This window comes from Tursiops truncatus, chromosome 19, assembly GCF_011762595.2.
Source record: "Tursiops truncatus isolate mTurTru1 chromosome 19, mTurTru1.mat.Y, whole genome shotgun sequence".
NCBI classification, from domain to species: domain Eukaryota; kingdom Metazoa; phylum Chordata; class Mammalia; order Artiodactyla; family Delphinidae; genus Tursiops; species Tursiops truncatus.
In genome coordinates, this window is record NC_047052.1 from 1,202,417 (window position 1) to 1,220,467 (window position 18,051).

General features: G+C 63.7%; 1 protein-coding gene across 1 annotated transcript in view; it reads right to left on the bottom strand.

Moving 5' to 3' along the window:
- Window positions 1-703: 703 nt before the first annotated feature.
- Window positions 704-18,051, bottom strand: part of ZFPM1 (zinc finger protein, FOG family member 1) — a 67,787-nt gene continuing 50,439 nt past the window's right edge. Inside the window, exons 5-10 of the mRNA XM_033845330.2 lie at window positions 8,347-8,449; window positions 6,709-6,918; window positions 3,415-3,648; window positions 3,031-3,126; window positions 2,800-2,949; window positions 704-2,594 (exon numbers count right to left, since the gene is read on the bottom strand). Coding sequence (XP_033701221.2) covers window positions 829-2,594; window positions 2,800-2,949; window positions 3,031-3,126; window positions 3,415-3,648; window positions 6,709-6,918; window positions 8,347-8,449 — 2,559 coding nt within the window. The 3' untranslated portion in view covers window positions 704-828. The remainder of the gene's footprint in view (window positions 2,595-2,799; window positions 2,950-3,030; window positions 3,127-3,414; window positions 3,649-6,708; window positions 6,919-8,346; window positions 8,450-18,051) is intronic.

Sequence of the window (18,051 nt, forward strand, 5' to 3'; positions counted from 1 at the left end):
GCAGAGAAAGGTGAAAGGTCAGGTTTCACTTTCATCTGCAGTAGGCAGCCTGGTATATCGGGAGAGACATTCTGTACTGCAAACAGGGACACCAGGCTGGAGGGTGCCCACAGCCCCCCAGCTGCCACGTGCCAGGACCACAGTTGGGCTCCTCCTGCTTGGGTTTGGCCCAGGTCATGGTCAGCAGCAGCAGGGCAGACTGGGGGTGGTGTGGCCCCAGCCTCGTGCCCACCGCAGCCCCCAGGTCCCAGGGGTCGCTCGCTGTGGGCCCCAGTGCCTGTCAGCGGCTCACTCTCCCACTCTCCCTTCTCCCGCATCAGCCTCGGCAACTGCAGGGCTTCATCCTCCCCACCATGCTCCCCTCCCTGATTCTTTGGTGGCCTGTCACTGAGCAGGTGGAAGAGCTGTCCGCTGGCCAGGATTAAGCTCCTCCCTTTGGTGTCTGGTGGCCAAACCAGAGCTTCTGGCTGGATCCTGGAGGGCACAGTGGACCCAGAAGGGCAGTGCCTGCTCTCCCCGTGCCCCAAGGGGGCCCAGAGCAATGCCATCAGCCCCGGGTGCGGGGCGAGATCCAGCTCTTAGGGCCACTGCGGGACTCCGGCCTGCAGTGTCCTGCGTGTACTTACAGGTGCTGCTGGCCCTGCCTGTGCCCTCCCCGTAGGGCCCCCCCCCGCTCAGAGAACTAGACTGCTCCACCACTGTGCTCAGCAAACTGAACTTCTTTATTAAGTGCCAAGGTCCAGGCGGGCGCTGCCCCCTGCAGCCTCTCGGACGAGGTCTGTGCCTGGAGCGTCCCGGGTCCTCCTGCAGGGCAGCAGCGCCGGGCGCTCACTTCACGTGCTCGGCCGCATGCGAGGAGCAGTAATACTTCTTGTGGGCGATGAAAGTGGACAGGCTGCTGAACCTGATGTTGCACAGGCGACAGTACCTGTGGTTGCCGTTGGGCACGGAGGCCGGCGTCCCCTGGCTGGGCGTCTGTACGCCTTTGTCCGAGTGGGAGGGGGGTGCCGGCACGGCCTCGGGGGACGTGGCCGGGGGCGGGCCGGGCCGGGGGCTGCCGGCGGGCGGCTCCCAAGGGTCCTGGCCGTTGAGGCCGTCGCGGGGCGCGGCGGGCGAAGGCGTCCGGGCCTCGGCGCCAGGGCCGGAGCCGGCCGGGGGCTTGCCCAGCAGCAGGCCGTGCGCCAGGCGGAAGTGCTCGATGAGGTCGCCGCGCACCACGCCGTTCGGGGGGCAGTAGGGACAGACGATGGCGGGCGGGTCCTCGGGGGCGGCGCGCAGGCGGCGCGGGGCAGAGGGGCACGAGAACTTCTTGTGCGCCAAGTACGCCTCGAGGCTGTGGAAGCTCACGCGGCAGGCTGTGCACTCGTGGTAATCGGCCAGGGCCGGTAGGCCGGGCGCAGGGCCAGGGGCGGCGGCGGGAGCCTGGCGCCGCGGCTTTTTGCTCAGGTCGATGGGGCCTTCCGCTGGGTCTTGGCCGCTTCCACCTCCGCCTCCATTTCCGCTTCCGGGCCGCGGCGCCGGCGACGCAGGCGGCGTGGGGGCGTGGCCTGGCGCGACGGGCTGGGCGGGTCCGACCGGGGACGGGGCGGGTCCGGACACGTGCAGTTCGTAGAGCTTGCGGCGCCTGCGCGTGCGCACGGGCGGCGCAGCGGGCGCGGGGGTCCCGGAGGTCCCGGCGGGCGCAGGCCGGCGCGGCGGCGGGTCGTGACGAGAGGCGCAGTAGTACCGCTTGTGCACCGTATAGGTCTCGTGGCGGCTGAAGCGGATGTTGCAGGCCTCGCACAGCGTCCGGCGGGGGTCGTCGTCCTCGTCTGCCCCGCTGCCCGGGCTTGGGCTGCCTTCGCTGCCCCGGCCGCCCGCCTCGGCCTCGGTCTCCGCCTCGGGCGTAGCCGCGCCCCCCGCCTCGTCCTCGCGCGCCCCGGGGCCCGGCGGCGAGCGCTGCTCGTCGGCCTCGGCGGGCGGCGGGGCGGGGAGCGCGCGCGGCGGGGCTGGGGCCGCCTTGGGCCGGCGGGCAGGGGGCGTGTCGTCGGGCGGGCGGCGGCCGGAGCAGTAGAGGCGCTTGTGCACATAGAAGTTGTTGACGTTGTTGAAGGTGATGTCGCAGTCAAAGCACGTGGCGCCCTTGGGGGCCCCCGTGAAGAGGCCAGCCGGCGCGCCCACCCCCGCGCCCGCCTGCAGCCGGCTGTGCACCAGCTCGGACATTTTGGCCAGGATCTCGGAGGCAGGCGGCGCCGTGGGCAACTGCGGCAGGAAGAGTGCGCCGGGCCCTGGGCTGGAGCCGGGCGTGGGGCTGGATAGCTCCGCCTTCACGCGGACGGGGCTGGGGCCGGCGCTGGGCGGTGATGGCGTCCGCGACAGGGCCTGGGGCCCTGGCTCCGCCTCGGGCTCCTCTGCCGCCTCCACCTTGATGCTCCTGGGGGTCGCCGGGGGCTCGCCGCCACCCCCGTTCTGGGGGCCCGGTCTGGTCTCTCCGTTGGTGGCCTCTGCCAGGGCCTTCCTGTCCAGTCCCGGTGATGGGGCGGGCACCAGGCTCAGGTCTGCAGAGGCCAGGGGACCGTGCAGCGCCGTGTGCTGCTGGAAGGCGGCCAGACTGTCTGCGGGGAGACGCCAGGGGCCACACTTCAGGCCTGGAGCAGGACCTGCCTGGGCCAGACCTGAAGCTGGGGAGGGCGGGAAGGGAGAGCTGGGCTGGGCACAGAGGTGGTGGAGCGTCGAGGCCGAAACCGACACCCCCCCCCCCACCCCTCGTGGCCGAGCCTGCTTCCCCCTTCCCAGTCCGCAGGGTCACCAGGAGCTCACCTGCGGGGAGCTTGGCAGTGGGGTGCCCAGCCCCTGATGATGAGTAGATCTCAACCTTAGAGCCCGGCTGGCAGACCATGTGGTTGGTCACTAGGTGGCTGTAGAGGATGTCCCGCGTGGTGGAGATGAAGCCGCAGCTGTGGCACACACCTGCAGGTAGGCTGTGGTGTCAGAGCCCTGCCGGTGGCTGCGTCCCGCAGACCCCGCCAACCCCTTCCTGGCCCCGCTCACCCGTCAGCGTGTCTGTGTGCACCTTGAGGTGCCGCTCGCAGTTGGCCTTGGTGGTGAAGGCGGACAGGCAGATGAGACACACGAAGGGGCGCTCTCCTGGAACATGGGGCCCGGTAAGGGAGCCTGGCCAGCCGAGGACTACGGCACGGGCACGTGTGGAGGGCCCCTAAGCTCTGCCTCCTAGGTCCCCATCGGGGGCCCAGCCCCCAGCCGACCACCCAGCCGGTCGCAGGCGGGGCAAGTGGCCTGGGGCCCTGTGGGAGGCTGCTCGGCGGGGTGGGAGGACCACTTGGGCACGTCCACGGCCGTTGTGCAACCCCAGGAACAATGCAGGGAGCATGCGTGGCTTGGGCGGGGAGACACGCCGTTGGGGGCGGGGCTCACCGCTGTGGCTGCGCATGTGGATCTCCAGGGAGCTGGCGCTGGGGCAGCTTTTGCGGCACTGGGGGAAGGGGCAGACCCGCTCGTTGGGGTAGGTCTCCTTGGGCTTCTCATCGGGGGCGGCCACAGCGGGGGAGCTGGTGCCTTGGCGGCTGGCGCAGTAGTACAGGAGGTGGGCTTGTAGGTTCCGTTCGCTGCGGTACCAGATGCCGCAGTCCTTGCAGGGAAAGACGTCTTCTGCGGGCGGGAGAGGCGGGTGCAGCCTGAGGGGTGCCCCGGCAGCAGCGCTGGCCGCCTGGCACCCGGGGCAGGCCCTGGGCCCTCTGCAACACGAGGGCTGTGCCCCGGCGTCTGCCAGCTTGGGGGTGGGGTGGGGTTTGTGACCTGGGCTGTCCCTCTTCACTGCTTTGCCTTCTCAGGTGTCCCTTGGTAACTCCGTGTCCCCTCTCTACGGATCTTCAGGATGCCATGGGGACTTGCATCCTGGGGTGGGTGGCCCCTGGGCTGCGTCCGGACAGGGAACCCCATAAGGAGACACTGTGGTCTCTTGGGGGCGCCCACGGAAGAAGCGAGGCTGGGGTCCGTGACCTGATTGTCTCTGTGACTTGGCGGGGGCGATGGGACTTGCGGGCTGGCGTGGAGCTGGGTGCCCGTGGAGGAGGACGAGGAGACAGGTGTGTGCGTGTGAGCAAGTGTGTGGGCCGCTGGGTGCCTGAGTCCCCAAGCACTGGGGCAGCAGGGCGAGAGGTGAGCGTGGCTCTGGGTAGGCAGGGGGCTGAGGCCAGGAGCTGCAGAGCAGGAGGAGCCTCCCGGTGCACCGCCCTTCCCCGCCCCCCCCATACACCTGTGTTACTGGTCAGAACTTCCTGAATTCACTACATTTAACCCAAGTACCTTTGCGGTTGGGGGTTTGGATGGCGGGGGTGGATTTGCCAGCTGGTGAGCATTCTCTGGTGGGTGCTTCAGCAGAATGATAAGGAATGTTTTGTTGTTTCTGTCCCTGCTCCTTGGCCAGCCACCCCTAGGCTGAACCCAGGGCAGGGGGGAGACCTTGTTCTGGGTCTCGACCTTGACCTTCACCCGGAATGGACACCTTTTGGGGGTCGTGTGCGGGTTGGGACGTATTTCTCAGCCCGCTGGTTGGTAGTTACTGAACACGTGGTCTGCCTGCCCCCCGGGGGCTGCGAGGTTTCTACCTTCTGGTTTTCAAGTTCCCTTTTATTTGGAGGTTGAGGGGCAGCGCTGAGGCCGTGAGCTGGGATCCGGGTCTGAGGGGCCAGCTGTGGGCTGCTGTTGGTATCTGCAGGGTCAGTGCTGGGGACTGCGCTGCTGCTCGCGGCACAGCAAAGGGACTGGGAGCCTCGGAGGCCCGTGTGGGCCCCAGCCCCGGCCCTAAAACTTAGGCCCCGGCCCTAAAACTTTAGGCCCTAAACTTAGGCCCTAAACTTGGCCCCGGCCCTAAAACTTAGCAAGGACACTGCTTCCACAGATGAGAAAACAGGCCCAGAGTGGTGGAGTCTCAAGAATTAAACCGGGTCTGATTGACTTCGGAGCTCGGGTTCTGAAAGCCCTTCTAGACCACCAGTAGGAGAGGCCCACGTGGGGTTGGTATAAACGATGCTAGCCCACCATGCCCTCACAGACCAGTGGCAGACCCCAGGGGAGGGAAACCGAGGCCCAGAGAGGCTGCTCCTGGGCGGGCTTGAGAGGAAGCCCTCCAGCACCTGGGGCTCCCTGCAGCCCGCCCCCCCGACCTACCCATCCGAAAGAGACGGAGAGGCAGCCCCCTGGGCACCAGATGCCATTCCCTGCCCTGGTGGGGTGGCCGTCCTGGCCTCTGAGAGACCCTTCTATCCAGCACCCTTCTTTCCTGAAACCTCAACATCAGACAAGACCCCTGTTTGCTCACCGCCACCCTCTCAGCTCCCCTGCAGGACCCCATTCTCCCTGAGGCAGTGGCCTTGCCCTGTCCGGCCCACCCACCTGTGCTTGTCCCCACCCCTCTGGTGTCACCCTCCTCACTTGGCTGCCAGTGTCTGGGTCACGGTGATCTCCATGCTGCCTGCCTTGCTCTCAACACAGCTGGGACACGGCGGGCCTCCCCTCACCCCTGGCTCTAGTGTCTGCAGGTCCTGTCTCTCCCTGGGGCCTCGTCCTGCCCGGAGCTCCCCAACTCTTACCGCACCCTGAGCCCCAGCACGTGTCCCCCAGTCGCCTCCTGGGCTCCACTTAGTGCCCAACAGGCGTCTTGGGTCAGGCTGCTCAGAACAGGCCCTCCATCCTGACTGCGATGGGACGGACAGTGTCCGCCGCGCGGCCGTGCTGCAGCCCCGGCCTCACGCTGCCGCTTCCCCCCCCGCCCCCCCCCCCGGCAGGCCCTGTGCCGTCTTCACGTTTGACCTGCTTAAAAAGGTCACTTTTCTCCCAATTTTACAACCCTACAGTCTAGCAGCCATGCAATTTTAGAACTAAATGGGGTCGTACCCTTTGCTGCCTGAAAGCCCCCTGCCGCGGTCGTTTCTCTGAGAAGGAATCCCAGCCCTGGTCCGGGGCCACCCTCGGAGTCTGGCTCTGGCCACGGTGGCCGTCTCGCGTCTCCCGTCTCCCAAGCACCCCAGCCACTGCCCACATCACCACTTGCCCTCCTTCGTGGATGTGCCGCCTGCCCCCTCAGGGCGGGCAGCTGTTCCCACCTCGCTGACCCCAGCGCCTTGACCGCCTGGTTCGGTGTGGACGTTGAACCAGGATTTGAGAAACGGTGAATCTCATCGGTTCTCAGACCCTCTGCTGCTTGTAGGGAGGAGTGACAAACGTGGTCCCTCCACTGCAGCTCTCCACACTGGCGGCTCTGCCCCAAAGGGACACTTGACCACGTCCTTCACAACTGGGAGGTGGGGCTGGTACCAGCGTCTAGTGAGCGAGGGCAGGGCTGCTGCTGGGCACCCCACGGTGCATGTGTCCCAGACTCCACCCCTGCCCTGCGCGGCCTCTCCAGCTGGCGACCTAGAAGGGCCTTCCGGACCCCGCGGAGCGTGTGCCAGAGGCGCTGTGGTGAGAAGCCCGCTCTGCTGCAGAGCCCGCCTCCCCGTCAGCATCTGGGAGCTCACCACGTGGCCCCCTGCACGCTGCCTGCACCCTGGAGCCCCTCCTGGAACCCCACTGCTAGGCCCCCGTGCGTGCCCCCGGGGCACACCTCTGCTCAGGTGGCAGTGGTGACCAGTCTTTGCAGATCCTGAGCTGGGCACCGCCTGCAGCTCTGAGCCTGGGGTGGGGGCGGGCAGGCAGCGGGTTACTCACTGTTGACAACTGCAGTCGCGAGGATGGATGCCATGCCCGCCTGCTGGGGCAGGAGCTGGATGTCGGCGGCGGGGGAGGGGGCCAGGCCCTCGGGCTCCACCGGCTCCTTCACAGGCTGGCTGGGGGCACTGTGGGGCTCGGCTGCGAGGAGCACGCTCAGCCGTCCGCCCGCGGCCACTGGCCTGGTGAGCCTGCACCAGAGGGCGCCATCTGCGGGGGGAGGGCGTCTGTGACGGGGCGCCGGCAGCCCCAGGCCACCGCGGCCGCGCCTCTGCAAAGACCCTGCCCATCTTATCCTCCTGATGCCCGCTGCGCCGCCCCAGCTTAGGCATGGGGGTTCCGAAGCCGGTGTGGTGGCCGGGGCGAAGCCACACCCGGTTCGCAGCTGTGGCCGGCTGGTTGCCGTGGCGCACCTGCCTCCTCAGGGCGACTAGGTGTTGCCTGCTCTTTGGGCCTCCCTGCCTGTGTCCGTCGGAGCGCGACGGCCCTCTTAGGGAAGAGGGGAGCAGAGCGGCGGGGAGGGCTTGGGAGCCGCTCACCCACGCCCTAGAAAGGCCTCCCAGCTCCTCGCTACTCAGCCAGCGTGGCTGTTGCCACGGTGGCCAGCGGGGGGCAGCCTTGGCCAACAGGACCCGGGCTGAGCTGCCCACGGGACCAGGCCACCTGGCTAGCATCTGCCCGGGCAGATGAACCCTGTTGACCAGGCGAGCAGGGGGGACAGGCCAGGCACTGCTAACTGGGCCACGTCCCCGCCAGGTGTACGTACCCCCAGCTGGGCACCTGCTGCCAACCTGGGCCCTGGGCCCTCCCGTGCTTTCCAGCTGCTCTCTGGGTCCTTAGAGCACCCCAAAGCAGGGAGGGTGGGCCAGGGGGTGAAACAGGCACACAGGTGCTGTGCTAGCCAGGTCCTCGGGGCCAACGGCAGGGCAGGCGGAACGCGCAGGGCCCCGGATGCTGACCTCAGCACCTGCTCTGACCCCTGCTGTGCCCTGGAGGCCCCCAGGTAGGGAGGGGCTGGGGAGGTGCTGGAGCAGCAGCCCAGCTTGCCCCTGCCCACCTCCAGGGGCCTTTGGCTCTGTCCTGAAACAAGGCTAAGGCTGCCCACAGGACATTTAGTCCAGTGTGCTCAGGAGGCGATGGTGAGGGTGACACCCCCAGAACATTCTACCAAAGCGGAGCCCCCCCCCGCCCCGGAAGAAGGAGGTGGATTTCCCGTGGCCATGCTGTGGTGTTTGGCTCCCCACATCCTCCCCGGGACCTGAGCTGCCTCATCTGTAATGGGGAAAAGTGCAGGTTTGCAGGAGGGACGTGGAGCTTTCCTCGGCTTCACAAAACAGAGGCCCCAGAAGGTGAGGGGACCTGTCCCAGGCCCCCCAGCTGGGTTTGGACATGGCCCTCCTGACCACTCCTGGAGGGAGTCAGGCCGCACAGGGCCTGGGCCCGCTCTCCCCGACCCCCGGGGCCGACGCCTGTCCAGCCCTAGGCAAGCATTAATGGGGGCACTGGGCGTGTGGTGGCGGCGGTGGCCAGCCCCTCGGCCCGGCCCAAGCAGGCTGGTTTCCCTTTAAGAGCCGGCCCAGGGGGAGCCGTGACCCCCCACCCTCCGGAAGGCAGTGAGGGAAACGCCAGGATACCAACCCTTCCTGTAGATCTCCGAGTTGGCTTCGGCCGCGGTCAGGGCCCGGGGCAGCGTCCTCAGCCAGCAGGCCTCGTCCTCCAGCAGCAGGGTCAGGGCCGGGCTCTGGGGGCGGGGAGGGGGGTCAGCAAGGACTCAGTCACGCCCTCGGACACAGTCAGCAGGAGAGAGGAGAGGCTGGCCGGGGCAGCGGGGGGGCTCCCTGTGAGGGATGCCTGAGAGTCTGCCCCGTGGGCGCCCTGTCCAGGCTGCGGGTCCTCGCCAAGCGCTGGCGACACGCATGCAGCAGGGATCCAGTGCCTGCCTGCCGTGGGTCAGGTGCTGGTTTCCCTTGGAAACTGAGGCCCAGAGAGGTGGAGCAACCTGCCTAAAGTTACACAGCCAGTGAGTGGCAGAGCGGGGAGGCACACCCAGACCTCCGTTCTTGCTGCCCCTCCCTGGTGGGGCACTGGACCAGACGCAGGCTCCTCCCACACACAGGCCCCCAGAGACCTACAGAGTGAGCTGTGGGACTGTCTCAGCACCTGGCCTCCCTGTGGCTCGCAGACGGTGGTCAGCCCCTCGCCCGGACACGCTGTCTCCAGCGGCCTGGTCTGCGAGCCAGGCCTCTGCAGCACCCGGAGTGGAAGAGCACTCCTGAGCTCGGTTCTCACTCGGGGCTGCCAGCGGCGCCCAGAAGGGGTGGCCTGATTTCCGGCACCCTCCCCCACCCTCCCCAGGCGGCACTGCAAACATACGTCCCCTGTCCTACATGGTTCTGGGAGGGGGCTGGCCCTTGCCACACGGAGGCGATGAGGTACAGACCCTGGCCCTGACTGGCCGCAGAAAGTTAGGGTGATGACCGCAGCCGCCCCTCAGGCCACAGCCCCAGGGCTGGATGGGTTGTGGACGGCTCCTCTCCTGCAGGCGGTCCCCAAGCTCTGCCACTGGGCGCCGTGTGGAAAGGCACAGCACATTCGTGTCTGAGTATTTTCTTTGTTTTATGCAAATAAAAGCTTTTTAGTCAAACTGTGTATCAGAAGCTCTAACTCAAGGCCCAGTGTCACTCGCCGTCACCTGGATGGGGCAGCTGGCCAGGAAGCTAGCGTGATGGGATGGCTGGAGCAGTGACACATGGGAGGTCCCCTGACGTGTTCTGGGCATCTCCCCGCCTGGTCCAAGACCACGGCTTTACTGAGCTTTGCCTGCAGGGAGCACGTGGGCTCCAGAGCTGGGCATCGGGTCCAGTCCAGACTCCCTGACTGTGCCCAATAGCACCATGCCCGCCCTCCCTGCAAACGGCAATGCCCCGAGCCCGTGGGCTCCCTCCACCGTCCTTGTGCTGCCACCTGCTCTGGGGGTGGGTCACATCCCTCTTTGACTCAGTCTCCCTGGGGCACTGGGAAGTGGAAGCCTGTGTGAAGCCGCCTGGCACGTGACAAACACAGGACAAACTTCTCCATTCCCTTTGGCCCGCAGGACACAGTGGGCAGAGGACAGCCTTCGGACCTAGGAGGCTGATGTCCACTGGGGCGGCAGGCCAGCAACCGCCAGGTATCAACTGGGGGCGAGTGTCTCCACCAAGCAGCATGCTTTAATGGGCAGCTGCAGACCTGGGGGTCCCCGTCACCCACAGCTGCGGACAGGCTGGGGGGCCAAAGTGGGACCGGGGGGGGGTGCTGGCACAGCAGCGATTGACCGGCGGCGCCCACGTCCCAGCTATCCTGACCTGGGCCAGCAGAGAGGCGGAGGCCAGGGTCTCCCTGAGTCTCTAATGAATATTAATGAGTGGAGGAGGGAGAAAAAAATTAATCTGCCTGATCCTCCGATGGGTGCTGCGGTAACGATATGAAATCTAATTATTCGTCCCAATATTTCTAAACCCTCAAACTGAGACTGACAGCCTCCCGGTCGGTTTAATGCTTATCACTCCCGGGAGCGGCGTGTTCGCGGCATGATAAAAGCGCCCGCGCACAGCTCTGCTGACGCTGCAGAACCCCTGAATTTTCCGCGTCCATCTGAGTGGAGGGGAGACGGCGGCGCTGTGTTCCCGGCTGTGTGCCTCCTGCTGGGAGCAGCCCCTCGCCTGGTGGCTGCCCTGGGCGGGTGAGGGGCAGGGGACGTGGGGGGGGCTTGCATCCTGCACCCCGCGCCTGACTCACAGGAGGGAGAGGGGCCAGGAGATCCAGGCCGTATGACCACCAGACCCTTCACCCTCGTTCCCTCAGCCCTTAACACTCTGGGGGCCCCTGGCCCCCACTTAAATGAGGCAGGCTGGGCCCACCATCACCAGCCTCCCTGCCTGCGCACGGACCCTAGGGTGCAAGAGCCGGCGCCCCACGGCTCCGGGGAGAGGAGCACGGCCATGCCCAGTCTGCCCCTGTCCCCGTCCCTGTGGGGTGGCAACGCGCACTGTCCCGGGCAGCTGGACCCTGCCGTGCGCTAGGGCTACAGCTTGCCCCCCTGCCCCGTTATTTATTTTCTCCCCCCCATCCCCCAGTTCCAAGCAGCCCTGGAACAGAAGCCCTTTTCTCTGGTGGTCGGAGGCGCCAGGCTGAGGCAGGTTCCCTTCCTGGCCCTGCCCGTGGGCAGCGGGGTGCGAGCCTAAAACGATCAGAGATGTGTGTACTGCCGGCCACCTCCCCTCCACCGGCGCCCCAGGCTCACTGCTGGGTCTGGGGTTCACCCCAGACAGGCCGGGTGCGGCGTCTGAAAAAAGCTTGGCCCCTACCCTGCCTTAGCCCTGGGGGTCGCCCTGTTCCTCCCTCCTGACTCCAGGCTGCCCCACCCAGCCCCGGGACAGCGGACGGCCACTTTAAACTCTCTGGGTGCATCTGAGAACCCTCCTTGTTCCCCCAACAAAGAGGTCAGTGTCTGGGTTCTGTGCCCGCTGATAGCCATCAGAAACCCTATCTCTACCGCATCCGCTGTGACAGCCGTATCTGAGGCTGTTCCCAAACTCGCCATACAGCGCGTGAAGTAGCGTCGAGGGGAGGTGGGGCCCTGCAGAACGCCTCCCCAGGGCACTGCGGGCAGGTTCGCGGGAGGTCGGGAACCTGGGGCAGGCCCTGATCGGGGCCTGCACTCATCTCTCCCTTTCAGCGTGTCCTGAGAAGCCCCCGCCTGCGTCCCACTCACCATCGCCAGAGGCAATGGCTTTCCACCCTTGGCACAAGACGTTTCATGAGGCAAGAGAAGCACGACACGGGCGGCTCAAGGCATGGCCCCATCTGGCAAAGAAAGACCCGTGATGCACCACGCCTGGGCTGAGCGCCTTCCCTTGGGAATTACTCCCTATCACAGCCAGAGGAAGAGGGGCCTCGCCAGGAGGGCACCGGGCTGGTGCACCGCAGCCCCGTCACCCCCTGGCCCGGGATCATCCTGCTGGGAGTCGGGCTGTGCCAGGCAATGACCGCTGGCAGCGGCCTTTGGAGGGGCCCCACCGCTCAGAGCCCATCTGCGTGCGGTCAGCTGGCAGCTGGGCCTGGATGGTCCCACGTCAGCCTCACAGGCAGGCTCAGACCTGCTGCCCTGCGTGCCATCCAGGGGGCACCCTCCCAGCTCTCACTGATGTCACGGTGGCCTCGTGGCTAAAGTGGGTGAGCCGTGGGAGGACAACTGGACAGACGGATGGGCCGAGTGAGTGAGGGCCCATTTGTTCATTCATCCATCCATCTACCCATCCTGCCAACATCTATCCATTCACCATCTACTCATCCATCTACCTTCTACCCATTCATCCACCATCCATTAACCCATCAACACATCCACTGACTCACCTATCTATCCATCCACCTTCTACCCATCAATCCACTATACACCCGTTCACCTTTTACCTGTCCATCCATCCATCCAACCATCTATCCACCATCTACCCGTCCATCCACCATTCTTTATCCGTGCACACATCCACTCACCCACCTGTCCATCCACCTGTCCACCCACCATCCAGCCGTCCATCCACCTTCTGACCATCCATCTAGCATTCAACCTTCCATCCACCCAACTATCCACCTGCTACTCGGCCATCTACCATCCACCCGTCCACCCACCATCCACCTGTCCATCTATCACCCATGTATCCACTATCTACCTGTCCATCTGTCATCCATTTATCCATCCACACATCCATTCACCCACCCATCCATCCACCAACCACCCATCCATCCTCCTCCTACTGGTCCACCTACCATCCACCCATCAATCCACCATCCACCTGTCCATCCTCCATCTACCATCCACACGGCAATCCACTATCCATTTATCCATCCACATATCCACTCACCCATCCATCCACATCCACCCATCCATCCACCATCCATCCGTTTATTCATCCACACATTCACTAACCCACCCATCCACCCATCCATCCACCTCTGCCCATCGTTCTGCCTTCCACCCATCAGTCCACCATCTACCTGTCCATCCATCCATCCTCCCATTCATCCACTCACCCACCCATCCATCCACCTTCTACCCATCCTTTCATCATTCCCCCCGCCATCCACCCATGTATCCACCTTCTACCTGTCCATCCACCATTCACTACCTGCTACTCGTCCATCTACCATTGACCCATCCATCCACCATCTATGTGTCCATCCATACTTCCACCCACCTCCCATCCATCCACCATCTACTCGTCCATCCACCATTCATTTATGCATCCACGTATCCACCTGCCCACCCATCCATCCACCCACCTGCTACTCGTTCATCTATCATCCACCCATCCATCCACCATCAACATATCCACCATTTATCCATCCGTCCATGCACCATCTACCTGTCCATCCACCATCCACCAACCATTTTTCCATCCAATATCTACGCACTCCTCCAACAACCATCTACCCGTCATCCACCACACCCTTCCAACCACCCTCTACCCGTCCATCCGTCCATCCACCATCCATTATCCATTCAATATCCACTCAACTGATCCTCCACAACCATCCACCTGTCCATGTACTATCCACCGTCCATCCACTATCCACCGTCCATCCACTATCCCCTGCAATCCACCTTCCACCCATCCATCTACCATCCATCCATCCACCATCTACCTGTCCATCCATCCACCCATCTATCCACCATTCACCCATCCTTCCACCTTCTAATTATCCATCCACCATCCACCCTTCCATCCACCCTCCACACGTCCATCCATCATCTTCCTGTCCATCCATCCATCTGCCATCCACCATCCTTCTTCTACCTGTCCATCCACCATCCCTCCTCCATCCACCATCCACCATCCATGCACCTTCTGCCCATCCATGTAGCATTCAGCCTTCCATTCACCATCTACCTGTGCATGCATCCATCCACCCATCTATCCACCATCCACCTACCCATCCACTGGCTACTCGTCCATCTACTGTCCATCATCCATCTGCCGTTTATCTGTCCATCCACCATCTATTTATCCATTCAATATCCACTCAACTGCCCCTCCATAACCATCCACCCGTCCATCCACCCATCCCTCTACCATCCATTGTCCATCCACCTTCTCCCAGTCCATTCACCGTCCATCTACCTTCTCCCTGTCTATCTGCCATCCATTTATCCATCCACACCTCCACACACCCACCCATCCATCCACCATGCACCCTTCCATCCACCTTCTACCCACCATCCACCAATCCATCCACACATCCAATCACCCACCCATGCAGCCACCTTCTCCCCTGTCCATCCACTATCCCCCGCAATCTACCATCCACCCATCCATCCATGTGTCCACCATTCACCCATCCTTCCACCTTCTAATTGTCCATCCACCATCCACACTTCCATCAACCATCCACCTTCTACTCATCCATCCATCTACCTGTCCCCACTGACCCATCCAACATCTACCTGTACATATATCCACCTTCTACCCATCTGTCTACCATCTTTCTGTCCACACATCCATCTACCCGTCCATCCACCATTCACCCATCCATCCACCGTCCATCTGTCCATCAAACATCACTCATGTATCCACCATCTTCCCATCCACCATCCATTTAACCATCCACACATCCACTAACCAACCTATCCATCCACCACCACTCATCCATTCACCTCCATTTATCCATCCACGCATCCACGCACCCACCATCCATTCACCTCCATTTATCCATCCACGCATCCACGCACCCACCATCCATCCACCATCCATTTATCCATCCATACATCCACACATCCACCATCCATCCACCACTCACCAGTCCATGCACCATCCACCCACCTTTACCTATCCATCTGCCATCTACCGTCACCCATCCATCTTCCATCTACCTGTCTCTCCATCCATCCATCCCTCCCTCCACCATCTACCCCTCCACCCACCACCCATCCATCCATCCTGAACATTTCCTCTGCAGCTGGGTACAAGTTTTAGAACTGCTGCACCTCCAAGCCCTGGGTTTCTGTGGTGGAACCTGGATCCTGGGGGACCTTGAGGTCCCACAGCAAGTTGGTGTCAGAACCAATTCTCGACTCCTGGCAGGCTCTGCGTGCTGTGTCCTTTCTGGGGTACCGCCCCCGACGCCCAGTGTGTGCAGGGACTGTGAGGGGAGACTCCTTGCCTCCCCTCTGGCCTGCAAGCAGCCTGGGCCTGAGGAGACCAGTGGGAAAGGGTTGCCACACCCCAGCGTCGCCCCTCTCCCGCTTCCCTCTCCAAACAGCGAAGACAAACTGCCTGGCGGGTGACAGGACGATCAGGGGCGGGAGGTACACGGGGGAGAGAACCGGGGCCCATCAGCTGAGCTCGATAAGGGGCCTGCTGAAATGTTAGCGAAAATATTTAGACAATAAATGAAGTATCGGAAAGGCACGCATATCTTTAAGAAATCAATCATCTTGTACGTGTGTCTGGACACTCGGGCGCCAAGGCGGAGATAGTGCCTGCTGGGGAGATAAGGGTTAATCAAGGATTTAATTCTGCAGGAGATAAAGCTGCAGGGAAGAGCAGGCAGCTCCTTCCTCCCTGGGCCCCTCTGCAGAGCCTCAGAGCCTCAGAGGCCCGCTTCTCTGGCGCACTCCCTGGATTATCTCTCCGCTTGGAGAGGGTTTTCAACCTCACGCCAAGTCTCCCCAGGCTGACCTGCGCCCTGGGCCCAAGGAGGACAAAACCCCTGGAGAGGAGGCTGCAGGCGGGAGGGGAGGGCCTGGGGGTGGGGGTGCGGGCATCTCCAGCCCCCCATCCCCGTCCTGCAGGGGTCTCTGTGGTTAGGAAAATAGTGATTTCCCCTCTGCTGTTTGGTCCTGGTGACTTTGGCAAGTTACTTAACCTCCTGGAGCCTCAGTTTCCTCACCTGGGAAATGGGAACAGCAGTACCCGCCTCATGGTGGGTGGAGAAAACGAGGGGCCGAGTATAAGGATGGGCGCACAGCAGTGCGTCTCGAACACGCACTTGGAACTGTCCATCTTGGAAGCGGTTGACTGTCCCCAAGGAGGGAGCAGAGGAGAGAGGTGCAGGCCCCGCTCAGGACACACTGAGCTCCCCAGTCCTCAGCCATCCCGGCTTTGTCCCATCACTGCTTATGGCTATTCTCTGAGAGTCCAGACACGAGAGTCACGGAGCTCCTCTTAACTCCCCCCAACGGCCTACCCTCTCTCTTAAGAGTCGACTGCTGCTTGTACACCTCCAGTGACGGGGAGCTCATTGCCTATAGACTGCTGTAAATACCACAGCCTTGGTCACACAATGGAGCCAAAATGTGGCTCCTTCCAAGGAGCCGAAATCCACACTGGCGCTCCCACTGCTTTCTCCCTGCTTGGGGCCACGGGGCAAGAGGGTCATCCCTCCCTGGCCATGCTGCCTGCCAAGCCACGCCCTGGGGTAAGCACCACACGTGGATCACTGCGTTTAACCCGCCCGGCTGCCCTGGGAGGCCACCACGTCACAGAGGAACTGCTGCTCTGCCCACCCTCTCCTCTGCGGGGAGGCTGCAGGGTCTGCAGGACCTTGCAGGTCTCAAGGACCCTTCAGGGCTCCCCTGGGTCCCCCCGCTGAGGTCCCAAAGGCCGAGGAGACAGAAGCTCAGAGAGGTGGAGGCCTGCCTGGGGGCACACGGCAAAACAGCCACAGGGTAGGAGACCCCAGGACCTGGACCCTGTGCCATGGGGACGGCCTGGCCTTGAAAGTGGGGGCCCTTGGTCCTGGGCCGGCTCCCACCCCCTGGCTGAGTGGTCTGGGTGAGCACCGCCCCTCTGAACCTGGCCACTCAGCTGGGAGAGGCAGCGTGGGCAGCCCAGGGGCCTCAGCTGAGACGTCTCCAATCTCCCGAGGCCCGGGCCCCAGCGCTGAGGTTCTGAGGCAGCGTGACCCACGGCTCAGGGTTCACTGCACACGGGAGTGGGTGCGGGCTGTGAGCTGTAGTCCGAGAGCTGCAGCTGGGGATCCTGCCCACGGCTCTCTACCAGCCCTGCTGCAGGCCAAGTCCCAGCTGTTAAGGCAGCATTTGGCCTCCAGGCGCAGGGCTGGCGGGAAGCCCCCCCACAGCCCCGCCACTGCCAGCGAAGGCCCATCAGAGGCCCACGAGGCCCAGCGTCACAGGGCGCCTGCCACACCTGAACGCCACGTTAGGAATCAGAAGGGCCCAGGCCGTGGCACATTTGGGGCACCTGAGCCTGGGCTTGAGGGGACCAACCCGGGTGCTGCCTGGCCTCCCAGGCAAGCGTCACCATGAACTCTCATCCAGCACAGGCCCCTCCCGGTTCCCACCACACCGTACGTGCCCATTCCACCGCCCCACACTTGCTTTCCATACGTCAACGCCCTTGCTTAACCGAAACGTATTTTAAAATGAGCATTTGTACCCTTTGCGAGAGGACGCCACACCGACTTGCCAACAACTGAGAGCAGCTCAGCAGCAACCCCGAGACAAACGACAGCCCAGTGGTCGTCGGCACGCGCTAGAGACGCTCAGGCAGCGCCCTCTCCCTGTCGTCTGGGGGCCACAGGCGCGGAAACGCAACGAATAACCACCTCGCTTACCACGAGGGGTGGCCCCACTCGTGAAGCCCAGTGCCGGGGGGCAGTCCCTGCCTGCTTCCCCAGCCACAGGCCAGGTCCAGTCCCACCACTTGGTTCCTTATTGCTTCCCTCCCTTGAAAGCCCTTCTCTTTCTCTGCCTCGCCAACGTCTACTCATTCATTAAGTGCCTGCTGAAAGAATCCCTCCTCCAGGCAGCCCTCCCTGTGTCACCCCGAGGTCGCAGAGGCCCCGCATCACCTCCTCCAGGCAGCTCTCCCTGTCACCCCGAGGTCCCAGAGGCCCCGCCTCACCTCCTCCAGGCAGCTCTCCCTGTCACCCCGAGGTCCCAGAGGCCCCGCCTCACCTCCTCCAGGCAGCCCTCCCTGTGTCACCCCGAGGTCCCAGAGGCCCCGCCTCACCTCCTCCAGGCAGCTCTCCCTGTCACCCCGAGGTCCCAGAGGCCCTGCCTCACCTCCTCCAGGCAGCTCTCCCTGTCACCCCGAGGTCCCAGAGGCCCCGCCTCACCTCCTCCAGGCAGCCCTCCCTGTGTCACCCCGAGGTCCCAGAGGCCCCGCCTCACCTCCTCCAGGCAGCCCTCCCTGTGTCACCCCGAGGTCCCAGAGGCCCCGCCTCACCTCCTCCAGGCAGCCCTCCCTGTGTTCCCAGGCAGTTAACTCCTCCCTGCATCTCCTGACATGTTTCACGTGGAGTGGCAGTTGCTTCTGCACGGGAGTCTAGCCCGGGCCTGGCTCA